Below are 17617 nucleotides of genomic sequence, written 5' to 3'. Positions count from 1 at the left end.
TCTTCTGCCCGGACTGCACTTCGCTCTGCGCTCGTGCTCCGTTTGACAGCGCGCTGCGGCTCGCTCTGTGTTTATAATAAACTTGGCAGAGCGCGAGACAATAGCGAGGCGGTGGTCTAGTTTCCATGACAATGGCAGCAGTGAGTGAGCGTGGACGCTGCCCCCCCCCCCCTCCGGCTCTCTGCACCGCCCACTCGCTCCAGCAGCTCCTCAGCAGCTCCTCAGCTCGCAGGTGTGAGCGGAGTTAAATATTCAGTAAAGACTGATTCCGTCCTCCGGTCAGTCCGGTCTCCCCTGAAAGCGCCACAATGTCATCGAGCATAACTCATGTAGCCTGAACTCCATTTTTTCGACTAAATGCGTTTATGGCGCTTTTCATCAGCTCATAGTTTGTCCAGGTCCAAACGAAGGGACAGAAACATGACCATGTTTTTCCTTCAGTCTCTTAATCAGACTGCGGTAGTTTTTATTTCTTTTCTTACTTTAGACAAATCTCATCTTTGCCTTTTAGACGACTTGAGCTGAATGGGATTTTGTTCTTTTAAACTTTAGCCTAAATGCTACTCTAGATGCCGAAAATGCCAAAACGAGCCTTCATCTTAAAGAAGTGATCTTTTGTTGTTGTTGTTGTTTAAAAATGTCCGACATTGGACGAATTTGTAGCTGGCGGACTATTGAAACGCGTCAATGTCTGATGATTTGGCTGTTTCGTCAGCGGTCTCAGGTTGAACCTCTCATTGGTTACTGCTCGGTCCATGTTATTTCACTGGACCTCAAACGGCCTCGAAACAACAGCAGCTCAGACCCAGAAGTCTTTATGTGGGGGGAAACGTCCAGATGTGACGGTGATTGCTGAGATTAAAAGCTTTGATTTGATTGCGATCACTTTTACGGAGATGTCACCAGAGTGCGCGTCAGGTTGATGTATAGGACGAGAGAGGAAAGCGGCTGCAGAGACGACCGAGCAACCACGACAGGCTAACCATAAACGCATTGACGCTTCAGAAATTGGTTTAAGTTTATTGTTCCGTGTCGTACAATGTGATAAGTCAGATCCCACACGGCCCCGTCACATGCACACACAGGCGCGCGCCACCTTTGAGGGCTTCAGACCGGCTGACGGGCGTGCGCGCGCTCCACGCACTCCCCCCCCCCAAAAAAAAAAAAAAATAAATAAATAAATAAATAATCTTCTATTTAAAAACATGGCGGGTTTTCTGCATTTCAGGCGCCGCTCGCGAAAATCAACAGGCTTTTTATTAGAGGATAAATTTCGCCGAATAATAAAATCCACGAACCAAAATTACGTTGTACATGACGCACGCGAGAAATTAATCAAGTTTGGCTCGTGAGCGCGCGTGCGTAAAATACATAATGGCGCTCAAACTGCGCTCTTATCTCAGAGCAGAAGCTGCCATCAGCAGCCATCAGCCGGACCCCTCACGCTTTGTTAATGTTAACATTTGTTGTGTGTTTGTTGTGTGTTTGGTGGATGTTTGGACCGGGACGGCACGCGGTGCTGCTGTCCATACAGATGTGCATGTTGGACTAGTGTTGGTTTATTTTAAGGATTTTTTTTTTTTTCAGGTCTGGTTAAACATTTCAGTCGTTCTTTCTGTCTGAGCTATGCAAAAACAAAACAACAAAAACGATCTGCATTTCAGAAATCAGATCTCAGTCACAGGCCCGTGATTTATTATAAAGATACAGCTGCAGTGAGGATGAAAAGATGCGTTTGGACAGCACGTTCGTGCAAACACAGACTGTTACCAGTTGTCTCCTCATAGTTTTAACTTTAACGTAATTATTATTCTCATTGGAACAGTACAATTATTCTGTATTTTGAATATGTCTTAGGTACAATAAGAATACATTATTTCTGTTAAATATTTACCCAAATTCTACGCTCCCATTCTTTACTAAAACATTTTTCGTGTTCATACGAGCATTTCGTGATTTTCTTGCACCTGCCTCCCATGAGATAATGACGAACAGGCCTGTTAAGATCCCTGATTATAGTTCTATGTGGTTATATTTAAATTTCCCACATCAGTCTTTAGAAGAGGCCACTTTCCGTTTCACAGGCCAGACTTAGGCCCGGTTTCCGTGAATGTAGAGGACTTTATAAACCAACATTTGTTAGATTAGAACACTTGTAGTTTAAAAAAAAAATGTGTGCTGTACCAAAACACACTTCTATTTGTGTTAGTCCAACATAATATGTGAAACAAAAAATGCCATTAAGTTCAGTGTGATTGTGATCAGTATTTTTTTTTTTTTAATCTATACCCAACTATACATTTTCCAAGCCCCATGGTGTGTCGCTCCCAGGCCAGGCCGTCTGTTGTGTGTCCTTGTCCCGTCTGGAGGGTTCAGAGGTGAGTTTACCAAGAAACTTAAACTGTTTCAAAGTTAAACTCTCCAGGCCGGGTCTTCCTCCCGAAAAGAGCAGCCAGGAGCGACCCTAGCTCTCCCGCTTTTAAGCATTTAAACTTTAATCCCTTCAAAGAAGCGACCGGTCTCTTCCAGGCCACTAATCCGCCCTATAGTGCTGCAGCGCAGGGGGAGACTTCTCCTCTGCGGAGGCTTTAACTTCGGACTTTTACATTCATGGGGCGATTTGACGGAAACGGAGCTTTGGCATTCATGATGTCTGAGTCAACACAGGGGGGCACAATGGTCCCCTAGAGGCTCCTGAGGGCCCCAGAGAGAAGAACCCCGACTATAGGGGATTATAGGCCCATGAAGGTCTGAGTTATTATGGAAAATCTTATCCTGTCCGTTTCTAGAGAGAGTTGTAGATGCGTTAACAGTACAGGACCAATACACGTTTTCTTTGTTTGTCTTGAGTCGTTGATGCAAAAGCTCTCTGTTAAATTATTGACAAAGCTGCAAGAGTTGAGCTGTTAACACCGTGAAGAAATGAATCAATGGCAGGGCCCACAGGCCTACGGCTGTGGTTATGAACAATAATTACAGGGAATCACTGATGGCTGATAAACTCCATAGACTCTGACTAAGATGGCCTTCTTTAATGAATGTAAACCTCTGTCCAAACTTTAATCACGACACTGGCCCATGATTAATTATTGTCTCTATTCATAAACACCCATTTCTTCTTATTATTAGACTTGATATTCCAGTCTAAACCAGAGCCTAATTTAATTCTCTGCTTTTAAATCTTAAAATATGAAATATGTAGCGCCTATTCGGGTGGCACTTATTTCTCGTTGTGATCTGCTCCTCCACCTCTGAGAACAAAGCGAGCAGAGAAGAAGTTGTCTGTCAGGCCGAGGTGCGGCGGGCTGTATGATGGATGGCCTCAGGTCTGGATGGAGAGATGTAGAGGTGTATGGTTAGAGACAGGGAATAAGTGATGAGTAAAGGATGGGCCGGCAGCTACACTGGTCTGAAGAAAGGCCACGCGGGAGGCCCAGTCCGGGATCTGTCCCGTGGCACGCGGTGGTGGTCTGAAGCTGTCAGTCAGAGAGGGAGTCCGCCAGCTCCATCCATCATGGAGGCTCAAAGGAAAACACGTCCCATGTGCCGAAAGCTGTTTTCCCGCCTCAGACCCGGGCAGCTATTGATCCTCGGCTCCGGATAGAAACCTCCTCTTTGTCCAGTTTTGTAAAACACGCAGTTTAATGCAGAAATACACGAGCAAAACATATGATCTATTCTTCTGAGGTAACTGAGGTCAGCACCGCTCCGGCTGTGGAGGCCTAATGTGGAGACTGTGACAACGGCCATGAAATAATGCTCGATTTCATTTTACTTCATATGAAAGTCACCCATTTGGTGCAACTATTTTAATAACATACCCTAATTTCCGCGTTTTAATATTCTTGCAATAAAAAAAATGAACTCATGAGCTGAAAGCCTAATCAAACGAGATTATGCTATAATATTTTGGACTCTGCTGTGTGAACTATTTGTCAGCAGCAGTATGTGAAGAAAGGGGCCTGTTAAATATTCGCTTTGGTGGAATCGTCCACATGTATTTGTTGTTTGAGTTGTCTGAATTTGGCATTTTGTTCCCGGCTTTATGGTTTATTGAAGGTCTGTCTGGGCATGAGGGGGGATCAATACAGTAAAAACAGTTGTTCTCTCTAAGTTATAAACTTGTCAGCTGACGTTGTCTATGCCATTGTTGCCTATTTTATTTGTGCGTAAAATACGCAGCGGCTGATTGGATACGCCCTCTCTCTCCCTCTCTCCCTCTCTCTCTCACTGACACTTGATATCTGATATTCACTGAATCTTTACAGCATTTCTAGATTTAGCAATTGTCCTTAATTTTGCGTGGTAATTAGATCTACCAGTTTTGAATATTAATTACAGCCAGTCCGTGCTTTGACATTTGCCTTCATAATCTAATCCTACCAGAGACACAAGGACCTTCGCTTCTTATTCAGCTGTAAACTCTGCGCTGACTGACTGACTGCAGGCCGGAGTGTGACCGCACACACATCTGCACCTGCACTGTCACTCAAATGTGTCGTGTCATCGCCCCTTTGCAGATCCTCTTCCGTCGGAGGCGGATTGGATTGCGCGTAAAATAAAATCAGAGCTCACAGATCCCGCCGTTAACATCGGCCGAGTCTCTGCAGCAGCAGCAGCAGCGGAGTCTTGAGATGTGCATTTGATTTGCGCGGTGATGGATGAGAGCCGGCACAGGAGGGAGCGGCTGGCGGTGGGCTCCGGGCCGGGGGTGGAAGGTGGAGAGGTGGGGGGGGGGGCCCGTCCGTGAGTCTGTCCCCGCATGTCAGTCCCCAATTACCGGAATATACCGTGACGCTCTGCCTGCAGACGGCAGAGTTCAGATGCAGCCAGCTGATCAGACTGATCAGACACAATGTCCTGCATGTTACATAAACCCCCCCAGCGTGCACTGAGCCGTTATGGCTACAATTCATTTTAAATATAAAGCTGTTTTAGTCCCGTTCTCGCCCAGAAACAATCTGGTGGTGAATGAACATCCCACAACAGAATACCGGGAGAAAATATCAGACACGGTATAATAAGTGTCATCGTTCTGCAGCAGAATGAAGCAGAATGAAGGTCGTGTAAAATGTTGACAGGTGCTCAGTTTAACAGGTTCTTCTATCAACACGGGGACAAATAACAACCGAAAGTCTCTTCAGACTGAATAAGAAATAGAAAAAAGGAAAATAGTCAAAATTACTAATTCCGTCCAGGGGATGATCAGATGGCCCATTTGGCAATTTTTAGCCAAAACTTGGCCATTTATTGAAAGCAGACAAACTGAGGTCCACTGTAACGTCAGCCGGAGCATGACGCAGAGCAGCTGCGGGTCTTCACGTGCTGCGGTTCGTCTCCACTGCGGCACCAGGCCGGTATTATCCTAATGGATAACGGCATGTTACTTAAAAAAGAAGCTTTTTAGGATAAAAACCAGGTCCCGGGAGACCACAGTACGTACGCACACACACACACACGCACACACACCACAGCTGGAGCAGCGAGGGATGGCCGCGCGCAGGAGAGCTTCTCCAAACACGCTAATTAGATCTGGAGCTCTGGCCCCGCGCTCTGAAAGCAGCCCAGCGGCGGGGCGCGCGGAGCTGTGGAAAGTTAATTGAATTAAATTCCCTCTAAACTAATTAGGCTGCAATCTGCCACGCGAGCTGTCCCTGAGCAAGGTTCGAATTAGGCGGAATGGATTTGTTCCTTTTCTTCAAAAGAAAGGAGGACAGACTGGTGTGTTTTTGGTGGGGTCCTTTATTTGTCTTTTATGCTAATTGTCCCAGGGGACCGTCACGTGATTACCTTGCGGTAACCGGACGGCATCCGGTCCGGTCCAGGTCCAGGTCCCCGCACCCGAACCGCAACAAAACAGGGCCAACAGTGTGATCGGAGCAAACACACAGAGTGATAACTGTGCTGCTGCAGCAGCATCTTTCCAGTCCGGACTGAGGAAATGGAGGGAAATCGATCACTTTCCTGGGGGAGCACAATGAGGAGGAGGAGGGGGGGGGGGTGCAGAGGGACACGGATGAAAATGCTCCGTTAAGAGCAGGGACAGATATGATAATGGGAGAGCCTCCAGTAGTCGTTCATCATTCACCACCTCCACCTGGCTGCTGCTGCTGCTGGACAAATCAAACGCACCCAAACCTCTGAAGCCTGAACAGCTCAGTGCTGTCAGTCAGGGCCCATGTGGCCCTGAGCCCCCCTGGCCCCCCCGACCCTCAGGGGTGCTGCCTGCCAAATCAGAAAATCACTAGATGGGACAAAGATGAGAAGATTAATGATACGTACCAAAGGTCTTCATTCAGACTCAAACTGCACTTTTCTACATCACCAGAGTGCTCTTGAAGTTGTGTGTGTGTGTGTGTGTGTGTGTGTGTGTAATTTGATTCATTACAGTGTGGAGCATTTGTATCACTGATGTAAAACAGGCTTCACAGGGGAGACAGTTTTATCTCATTGTGTGACCCAGGGATTTTTTCGTTGGTATTTTGCTATTAAAGTACCTCAGATATAAATGCTAAAGCTATAAAAGCTATAGCTGACAGAGAGATTGCTGGCTTGTAGCATCAGCTGCAGACGGAAGAAGAGCTTGGTGTCTGACTCTGGGCTTTAAAGGCTATGATCAAACTGCTGCAGGAGGCAGTGCGGACTTTATCTAATTTATCTACATGCACAACTGCTGCAGTTTGAGTCTTGGAAGAAAGTATCGTCGTCTTTACCTTTTTAGTGTAAAACCTAAGCCTACTAATTAAATGTGTGGTTGTTTGCTCTTTTGCTTTCTGGTCTCTTATGTGTGTTTGAGGCTTTTACCTTCTAGCTCACTTCTGCATGCACTCTGCATCCATTTGTATCATCAGCAGAAGGTGGGCGAGACATCAGGCCAGAGAGGGACAGAGGCAGATGGACAGAAAGACAGAGGAGGAAGGATGAAGGGCTGAGAGAACAAGGTGGAGGAAAGGGGGGGGGGGAGAGAAAGAGGATGGGGGGTGAAGGAGCAAAATGTAGCGAGATAGAGGGAGAGGGAGGTTAGGACGATGGAGGGCCAGGTTTCTGTTTCTCCATAATCTAATCAGAGAAATGGCAGCAGTCAGAAATAGCCTGACGGACAGACTAAGAGCCTCTTCTCTTTCTCCTCCTCCTCTTATTCTTGTCTTCCTCCTCAGGGAGGGTAAATGGATACACACACACGCCAGCTTGACTTCCTAAAACCATAAAGTGTAGATGTGTTTGAGGGTTATAGAGATGGGAAAAGCCTTGAGGTATCGCAGCAAAACCTGATCTACTGTCCAGATGCAGCTGCTTCAGTCCCACGATTTTAAAATGTCTGCTGCTCTGATGCTTTTTCTGTTTGGTCCCCATCAGCTTCATTTTTGTCAAGACAACACTTCACACTTTGTTTGCAGCGTACGCTTCAATTTGTGAACTACGAATTACAGCCATCAGACTGAGAGCGCCATGTGGCAGCAAAGATTGGAGAAGAGCGAAAAATTAAACGTCTACTCAGCAGTTTTCATGGATTTCCATTGTTTATACTAATGTGCTACTTATCAGGTATTATCTGTTGCCACAATTCAACGTGAGTCAAAGGCAATTTAATTATTTTTTCTGGAAAATTGGCAAAATATTTATCAAAACAGTTGTTTGTCTCAGGCCTAAAGATGATTACAGCTGTAGAGAGCCGTCCTCCTTGCAAGAGTCAAAAGTGAATGAACCAGTGTTTGGGCTGTTGGGGGGTCCAGGCGGAGAACAGTAAGAGTGAATGTGTCTTTTTGGCCCATGCTAATTCCTCCCTGTAGGGAAGACATTCCTGCATGTGTGTGTGAGCTGGAGTTTACCACGCTGCATTCGCTCCCAGCATCGGACACAGACCCCCACACGGAGCAGAATTCCAAGCAAATTCCTCTGTCATGTCGCTTCACAAGGTGAACAAGCGTCATTGTTGGAGAATTCCCACCCAGGCGTTGGCGTCTCGCTCTCACTCCCTCTCACCCATCCATCCATCAGGAGTGTCAGTGCAACACAAACAAAACACAAAAAACAGGAATTCCCTTTTTGTGATGACTTTATTTACATGGTGGAGGTTAGAATACAGCAATGAGAAATGCTGCTGGATTACATCTGGCGCCTTGTAAACACGGCATTTGAACATTTATGGGACAACACTTGGATTATTATTTCTATTTCTTTCCGCCTCTAAATTCCTCTTATTGTCTCTCTCACACAGACACACACTGTACAGAACTGTAGCGAGCTGACATGACAGGGGAGACTTCTTTACATCAGCATGCATCAACAGAAATATTTCCGCAAACAGTTCAATTTTCTATCATTCAAACTGACTGCTGCACTTTTTTGTCCCCAAACACATTCTTCACTGAAATGAAATAACTGCTGCTTTTACATATAGTCATCCATATTGTTCTGCTGCTGATGGTTTACGTGTAACGTGCAACAAGAGAAAAAAGAAGACACAAGAAACAATGTGAGGCAAACTATCCAACTATGTTTGGCCAATCACGTTTTCCTTTCAAGCAAATTGAATAATTGGCTTTGTTTTCTTTGAATTTAAACAGTTGATCCAAGTTTTACTGCTATTTACAATTTTCTCATCATTACCCACTTAAATTTTCTACATTCACCATCTCTGCTAGTCCATTTAGGGGTTTTAATTGGCTCCCATTAACTTAACTTATAAAACACAGCTTTAATAAATATTCATACTTTTCTTCTTGTCAGTGTTCTGCTCCATACAATGGACAGACTTCACAATGTGACAGCAGTTGGTGTGTGAAAACATAAAGCAGCAGAGTTTTTGTCTAAGTAACGGCCTCAGCCTAACAATGATGGCATGTTTGATTGGCTGACATGTGGCTGGTTTTCACCTTGTTAGTCGGTGTGTATTTGTGCGTGTGTTATCATGGCAAAACTACTGTTGGAGGAAATAACACAAAGTTGGTGTTGAGGATTTTGGCAGGACTCCCATTTCTGTGGAGAGGTGTTGTCATGGCGATGCTGGGAAGGATAGCCGGACAAAAAAAAAAAAAAAAAAAAAATCATAACTACTAAGTCTTTTTAAATTAGTTTTAAATGAGTCGGAGCACAGCCCGATATATTCACTCCAACTGATGACGCGGCTTGTTGCCAGATACATGTTGAATTATGAACAGTACATTGTGTGCACATACTGAACACTGTGCATGAGTTGGCATGAAGTTACTGCATGTGTGTATGGAAACAGAGAGGCAGTGATGTGTTCATTAGAGGTACTTTTATTGGTAACATTGATCAGCACCATCCACCCTGCTGACACTGAGTGATGATGATGATAGTAGTCTTAACTATGTGAGTGCATATGTGCCTGTGCAGATCCTTTGTGTTTCTTGCCTGTTCGTTAGTGTTCAGGGCTGAGTGGTGGACGGATGTCTAATGTTCTTGGCGAGCTGTCCTCTCCCACCACCTCAAGGCGCAGACTAAGCGAGCTCCGCTCTTCCTGGCCCTCTGATTGGACAGACAGACGCAGGGTGCAACCTTTTGGCAGCAGTTCCTGCTCGTACGCTGCAGCTAACTGGTTGACAACCCGCCGCTCAACCTGAGGGTTCAGTGACCATATTAGAGATAACAGTTTGGACTTAAGTGCTTGATAGAATTATATTCAAGCCGTTGTTGGGCTCAGTCTCGGATTACTTGCTTTAGCGTTCCTGGGTTGCATTCATTCATAATACATTTGCTTGTACTTTAGTTAATTCCTATTTTAGTTGTAAGTAAATAAACCCTTCTTCCCTCAAGCCAGATACAGACACTGGACATTGTTCGGATTTGAGACTGTTCATGATCATTTATGTCAGTTATTAAGTATCTACTTCTGTAACTGAAAATAGACAGAGACGGTTCTCCCAGGGACATAGAACAGGCACATGATTTTCATACACTAATTAAATGCTCATCACTAACATAAGTTACATGATTGTTCCTTAATCAACACCTTCGGCGTGATTCTGGGATGTAGTAATGTAGTTACAAGAAAATTGCACTTGATCAAACAAGTTTTCAATAGAGCCAGTTTGGCTGTATTATAACAGTATAATGTTGAAGTTAAAATGTAGGCAAACGTTCAGAGCTGTGTGGTCCGTCCAACCAGGTCAATAAAACCTATTCAAAATAGTCAATGAAACTATAAAAAACTTTATCTTTAGAGGAACAGACAGAATAATTGTTGCAGCAGCGTTAGATGTGCATACCTCGTGTTTGATGGAGCGCGCTCCATAATGCAGGTTGTATCCTCCTGCTAAAAGTTCCAAGACCGGGCGATCCCACTGAAGAGTGATGTCATGGCGCTGCTCGGCCTAATGAGAAAAAGAGGAAAAAAGGTCACATCAGGAAGAAAGTACCCTGCCAGAGATGGATAGAAAAGAGAAGTGAGATGGAGAGAAAGAGACAAATGTAGGAGCAGCGAGGAGATACTGTCAAGCAACATGTCTGCCAGCGCTAATCAACAGGCCCTTAATGCGTTTTAATCAAACACCGATCAATAGTAGTGATCAGAGCTGCTCATTTAGCTACAGATGTTAATGCTGAATTCAATAAATACGATGCCATGTTTACTCCAGAGATATAAACAGGAATATCACAGCATCATAAACACTGCTGCAAGGCAATAATGAGACACTAAACATTTAATTATTTTAATATAAGCAAGTGACAAACAAATGGCTGGAGAGAATTCTGTAATAATGAGATTTCTGCCATGAGCTGTGCCGCCACACACAGACAGAAGAGTTATTACAAGACACGCACAGTTCAAAAATGAAGGACAGCAGCAGCATTCAAAAGACAGACAAATGTGCTCAGTGAGAGTCTCGAGTCAGCTCCCTATCAGTCGTCTGCAGGGCCAATGCTTGTTGTCAGGACACCAGCTGTAATATTAATAATTAAATATTGATGAAGGCTCCACATGTTAAACACTGTAATCACATTATAGTGAGTAGCAGTGGCACATAATATTGATCTGGGTGTGTTCCTGCACAGCTCAGCGGCTGCTGGACGAAGAGGGTGTGTCCTGCTGGAGGACACCCACGTTATAAATGCTGAGAAGACGGACCTGAGGAACATACAGAGGCTGAGCTGAGCTCTGCTGTAGTGTTGAGTTTGAAACATGCACACTGTCAAATGTACCTTCTTGGCCCAGAAGTTGAGCTCTTTGCTGACCAGCTGGAGCAGTTCTGAGTGACAGAACGGCAAGAAGTAAACTATTTCATTTATCCGACCGAGAAACTCGTCCCTCCGGAAATGAGCCTAAGCAGGAACAAAAAAAAAAAAAAAAATCAACATCTACAGATTCTTGGTCCAAATACGTTAAAATGTTGTTGGAAGGAATATTCTTGCCCGTAATTACACCAAACAACATGTCTTATTTGTGTTTATTTGAATATTACCTTCAGGATTGGTTGAATGACGGATTCTTTAAACTGTCGGGAGATTTTGATGTCATCACTTTTCTGTACATCCTCTGAGGAAAAGCACAGTATTAACATTCATTTTTCTTCTGATTTGTGTGAATGTGTTTGCATTATTATTTGGGTCACAATAAATTTATGTGGTTTGACAAAGAAAATAATTTAAAGATACACATCCAACTATCAACATGTATTTTTAAATACAGCAATCAATGCAAACTCAAAACACTGAGTCGGAGGAGGTTTCACTGCGCTCTGACTTAGCCAGTGTCGTGTTTCTCTCACCGAGGTTGTCTGCCAGCTTCCGGCGACTGACTACCTCTGCTTCGTGGCGGAGCTGCAGTGCATGCTGGGCAATTTCATCACTTGCAACATTGGATGTCATGATAAAAATAGCATCTTTACATTCAATGGTCTTCCCTTTACCGTCTGTGAGCCGACCCTGAAAAGGAAGTGAAGAAATGAGCGGTCAAGTCATTATTAAACTTATGAAGGATACATGAACACAAACAACACAATAGCCTGTATCAGAGTGAGTACACACCTCATCAAAGAGCTGCAGCATGATTGTGAGTACATCAGGATGGGCCTTGTCTACTTCATCAAACAGGACGACGGCGTTGGGACAAGCCCTCAGCAGCTTGGTCAGCTGACCTCCTTCCTCATGTCCAACGTACCCTGGAGGAGAGCCAATGAACTTTGCCACCTGAAAGAGGGAAAGATGGAGCCGCACAGGTTGAAACAAATATAACAATATAAAAGCTCGTTTTACAGGAATACACTTCAACACTATGTTCTGGTGCGGCAAAAATAACCCAAACTCTGGTTTACGTGGCCTTGCAGCACTACAGGTGCTTAATAATGTCCAGTAATGTCCCCGTAAGATAAAAAAATATCTTACCTCATGTTTTTCCTGGAACTCGGACATGTCCATACGGATGAACCCCTGCAATCACACGGTAGAGCAACCCTCCCATTAATCTTCTGCCTGTACTGGATATTTTTGTTGCACTCTGTTGAAGGTGCAGTTACCATGGAAACCACCGCAAATTGAATTGGCTGTCATTTCTTCGAGGTGAGACGAGTGACTAAATTAAATGTCTTATATGTGTTTTATGGCCAAGAGAAGACTTGTTTCCCACTAATTGATTGAACGCTAAAATACCTGCGAGTGTGTGTGTGTGTGTGTGTGTGTGTGTGTGTGTGGTGTGATTGTGTGTAAGATGCTACATACCTTTTTAATATCTTTGTGCATATATCGGGCCACCTGTTTGGCCAACTCCGTCTTTCCTGTGACACCACACAGACAAAGTAGAGACGTGATTGAATTATTCAGTAACCCTCATGACCGTTTACTTTGTTTTTCATTAAAAAAAAACCAGTCTGTGCCTTTTTGTCCATCAGTATGCAGAGATTTCAGGAAGTCTTACTCATTTCAGACAGAAAGACAATCTCTCTCTTTCTCTAAGTGCTGGCCTAAATCCCAGAGCTTCCCCTACAAAGCTTTCAATCATCTCTCCAGAACAGCACATTATGTTTGTCGGTAAAATATTCTGCATACAAATGCTCATATATGATATTGATGTCCTATATTTGCTATGCATATGGGTACCATGATTGTGTGTGTGTGTGTGCGCATGCGTGCGTGACTTGTTGCTGTATTTAATATTGATGTCTCATGGCCACTGTTTGTCGCTGAAGGCAACAGAGAATATGAACACCGCCTCTCCTTCATCTATCTCTCTGGCCTGTCATTTTACCATCTCCCTCTTTTTTAGCCATTTATCTGCCACATAATATTCCTCTGTCTCTCTGCTGGCTTCATTCTAACACACGTTTCGCTGCTGCTGGCGAACATCCAAGTTTTGCTGTAAACTGCATGTCATGGATCTTAGTAAACCTTTGTCCTTTCTTAAAATGTTTTGCACCGAGTTCTTTGGGGTTTTGTGTTGTATCATTAAATAGAGTGTAGATCAATAGTAGCAGAAAGGCAGATGCCTACATTTAGACTGTTAATTCATCCCACCACCTCCAGAAGATAAAGCTCTACTCCACCGTATGTTAGAAAAAATGGATTGCACCTTAAAATAATGGGAGCTCTTCCTGACAGCTGGTTTGTTTGGTTGCAATCAACAAGGATTGAAAAGGATGGTTTTTATAAGACAACACTAATCAGTTGTCTTAGCTTGCCCTGAAGTTCATCTTCTAGATCACACAAACACAGTGCACACAATTATCCACAAGAATTTGCTTGTAGAAAGTAGTTTGTTTGTTTTGACTTGACATGTTGTGAGACTGTGAACACCTAAGGATGTTGTGTGCATTGTGTATTACATGATAATAGACACATTAGTAAGATTTCTTCCTTCTGACTAAGCATCTCAATGTTAGTGAGTGAAAGGGCACTGGACCTTCTTTGGTGAATCTGTTCACCCACTACCCATTAATAACATTTAGCATTTCCTGGAGAAAAAAAAGGAAATACTTTGTGGAATAGTGACACTAGATTAATAGTCAAAGTATTTGGGGATCATGAATGTGTGCTAAGATTTTTATGGCAATTGATCCATTTGTTGTATTAAATTCCAGAGTGCTAGACCCACCGCTGACCAAGAGACCACATTCGGAAATCTTTACATGGCTTAAAACGTGAAGCGTGAACGGACTTAACATTAGCTAACTAAGTTAATCTTAACCAGACAGCCTGTGTGCACTGATGTTACATGACTGTTTAATTGTTAGTGGGAAAAGTCAGTCTGTCAAACAGACACAGTTTCAGATAAAGCTTCAAGTTGCTCTTTTGATCAAATAAAGCCTTTCTTTCTATCTTTGAATAGTTAATTCTAATTGGAAAAGAAACAGAAAATTATGGTTTACTCTATCTTTTACTTTCACATCATAAATGACGACAATCTGAGAACAAGCCTCCTTACTGGATACTCTGTGGACCTTTCAGATATAGAAGGCAAGACTTTTGTAGCCTTGTCGACCCCTGGTCATTTCCTTTGTTTGGGCAGAGGAGACAGCAGTTCTTACCATGTGTTCAGTGTCCTTCAGAAACTTCCCTTACTCAAGTGTTGTGTTTATTTTGGCAGCTACTTTTAAGAAACTGGAGTTTCTTTTTTTTTTTTTTCATTACTTGATGGGAAAGTGTAGGATGTGAACGATGAGAGACTAATTTACCGATTCCTGATGAACCGAGGAAGAGAAACACGAGAGGATGCTCTTCATCGTACCAGCCATTCTCCTTCCTCCTGATGGCTGAAGGTGGGGAGAAAGAGACAGACAAGAAAGGCAGGGTATTATTTCAGTTATTTGCATTTGTTGATTTTGCCTTTCCACTAAGTAATCTAAGTTTCACGCAACTGAACCAAGTTGACCTGAGGGCGGCGGGTATCCCAGAAACAGTGATAAAAGAGAAAGAGAGAGAGAGCAGGGATGAGAAGGTCAGAGACATTTTGTAGAGAAAAAAAAAAGTAAAAAGAAGAGAGAAAACAGAGCAAGAGAGCGAGATGAGAGACCGCCAGAAAGCTACCCACGATGCCCCCCCTCCCTCAGTCAGTGGGGCCATTAGCCAGCAGTAATTGTGTTAGCCTTCCTGGCGCGGCCATAGCGAAATCAGTTTAGCATGGATCGCAGCCTCACACACACACACGCACACGCACACACACAAACACATGCTTGCTTAAAGAGGAGTGCCTACCCAACCCTGCCATCACCCCAGCAACCACACTTACACATACACACAAAGACAAGATGATGAGGTGGATCGCAGGGGAGTAAAGAGTGTATTTGGCTATGCTTTCGGCCACTCAACGAAGAAGCACACACCAGCACAAAACTCATCCAAATGTGAACCTGTTGAGAGGCTGTGGCCAAAACCAGAGATGGAGATGAAGATGATGAAGAGTTGTGCCAACAGGAGCGAGTCAGTGCAACAGAGGTTTGGTGATTAGCACTCAGGCCAGGTTTTAAATCTAAATTCAGTCCTCCCACGGCTCACAGATGTATTTCACGTTAAATGGGTGCTCAGAATTGCTCATTTCTAAGAATATGTTACCTGGATGTGTTAACTCCTGCACTGCTTCTTATATTCTGCCTTTCAAAGCTGTGCCTCGCACATTGAGGAGCAGATACCGATCGTAGCGTTACTTCTCAAGGAAGCTAATACTAAAATCCGCACATTTCACTTTTAAAAGATTTATGTTAACCTTGAAATGTCTAAATGCTGCTGCAATGCTGGGGTTAATACAATTTCTTCACAACTTTTGCACTATAGGCTCATCCCTCCAGTTTTATTGCAAGTAATCGTTTTTAATCAAAGACAGATGTTCCCTCCAAACTTGCTGCTTCCCTACTTCTTGGTGACTCAGATTCAAAGACTCTTCATGCCTTCATGTAGAAATGATCTCTATTACAAACACAACATGCAGTTAAATACTTTGTGTATTTCACTCTGACTACAAGTGATCAGTAAGATTTTACTTAAACTAAAAACTTGGCTGGATTTGAACCTTCTGTGCTTGAATGAAAATAAGACCTAAGTTATTGGGTTTGGTTGTTCTGATCAGCTGGATGGAAGTGCTGCCACTCTTGGCCCTTTAGGATCATACCTTCAACTGTTTTCAATAGGACATTTAAATTCAACAAGCAAATTAGCTCTGTTGTCAAAAACAGTTTTTTTCCAGGTGAGGCTTCTGACCAAATCAAGCCGTATCTGTCTTGTAAGGATTTTGAGAGTCATGCATGCTCTTAAAACAACCCGGCTTAACTACTGTAACTCTCTTTAGGTTGGACCGGACCAGTCAGCAGTCAGCTGCTCGGGTTTTAACTAACAAGCAAACATGAGCAGATCACTCCGATAGTGTTCTCACTTCACTGGCTTCCTGTCCGCTTTAGGACTGATTTCAAGATTTTAAAATGTTTTGAAGGTTTTGAATGGCACAGCATCTCCTTATTTATGTGAGCTTTTACACATTCAAACACCTGTCAATTTTACACATTGACTGTAAATTCAAACTGTTAAAAAATGCATGTTCCTCACCGCAATTTGTATCTTGAAATCTTTTCTGTTTTTTGGTGGAGGACATTTAGCAGACAAAAATCTGAGCCTTCACACACTAAGCCAAAGTTCCTAAAGGCCCAAAAGGTTGTGGGATAAAACCCTCCAGGTAAGCACAAAATTTTAAGGTGTCAAGGTGTCAACATTCTGTCTCGGAGGTGTCAATTTCTTGGTAGATTATCATTTGCAGCCAGATAAGTGGCAGGTGAATCATGCAGCTAAGGAGAACAGCGACAAACCAGAACTTACAGATTTAATTCTCTCCATCAGACAACTGCTACGAGTCCTTTAAAAGTACCTTCTGCCAACACCGTGAAGCTCATCCAGCCCACTCGCCTTAAGTTTCTGTGGCTAAAGGCTAACAAGCAGTGGAGCTACATCACAAACCAACACATGAGATCTGAGTCTTAAATAAGCCACTAATAGCTGATAAACATAAGGAGCAGGCGCTCAGCAGGAGAGGAGCCACAATGGGGGAAGCAGAGAGAGATGGAGAGACGACATGGAAGAGAGAGAGGAACACAGATAAGGAGATAAGGAGAGAAAAGAGGAGCAAGGATGTATGAGGAGATACAGAGAGAGAAAATAGGGAGGAGTGATGGAGATAAGGAGAGAGAGATACAAACGAGGGTATCAGAGATGGCCAGAGAGATGAATAGTGACAAGAGGGGGCTCCAAAGCTCCGTCTGCTTTATCAATGGCTGTGTGAATGACAGCCTAACCTTCTGTGTGTTTTAGCTGATTGAGAGCGACTTTGACAGAAGGGCACATTGACATTTCTCTGAGGACCCTGCAACAACAAGGAAAGGAAGGAGACACAAAACAAATGAAAGCTTGGTCTCTCTCTCTCTTACACATGCAGGCATGGATGCACAAACACTGACACACACACACACTCAGAGCAGTGCGCATTGGGCAGGTCTGGTTGGCTCTAACATGATTACAGAGAGATGATTCTCTTCAATAACTCTTAGCCCTGAGAGCTAAACCTGGATCAATCTAACCTCCTTCCTGTGTGTCTGTGTCTGTGTGTGTGTCTAGCAGTAAGCCAGCTGTTTGTTGTGAGGAGAAACAAGAGACATAATACTACACCAATTCCAAACACAAA

The 17617-nt window shown here is 43.7% G+C and overlaps 1 protein-coding gene across 1 annotated transcript in view; it reads right to left on the bottom strand.

Annotated features, from left to right (window-relative positions):
- Nucleotides 1-8038: 8038 nt before the first annotated feature.
- Nucleotides 8039-17617, bottom strand: part of clpb (ClpB family mitochondrial disaggregase) — a 28007-nt gene continuing 18428 nt past the window's right edge. Inside the window, exons 8-17 of the mRNA XM_029517610.1 lie at nucleotides 14631-14708; nucleotides 12682-12737; nucleotides 12349-12393; nucleotides 11992-12153; nucleotides 11733-11889; nucleotides 11427-11500; nucleotides 11167-11286; nucleotides 10233-10337; nucleotides 9379-9583; nucleotides 8039-9006 (exon numbers count right to left, since the gene is read on the bottom strand). Of these exons, the coding sequence (XP_029373470.1) occupies nucleotides 9386-9583; nucleotides 10233-10337; nucleotides 11167-11286; nucleotides 11427-11500; nucleotides 11733-11889; nucleotides 11992-12153; nucleotides 12349-12393; nucleotides 12682-12737; nucleotides 14631-14708 (995 nt within the window). The 3' untranslated portion in view covers nucleotides 8039-9006; nucleotides 9379-9385. The remainder of the gene's footprint in view (nucleotides 9007-9378; nucleotides 9584-10232; nucleotides 10338-11166; nucleotides 11287-11426; nucleotides 11501-11732; nucleotides 11890-11991; nucleotides 12154-12348; nucleotides 12394-12681; nucleotides 12738-14630; nucleotides 14709-17617) is intronic.

The sequence above is a fragment of the Echeneis naucrates genome, chromosome 13 (genome assembly GCF_900963305.1).
Source record: "Echeneis naucrates chromosome 13, fEcheNa1.1, whole genome shotgun sequence".
Lineage (NCBI taxonomy): Eukaryota > Metazoa > Chordata > Actinopteri > Carangiformes > Echeneidae > Echeneis > Echeneis naucrates.
This window is presented reverse-complemented; position numbering and strand designations above follow the sequence as displayed.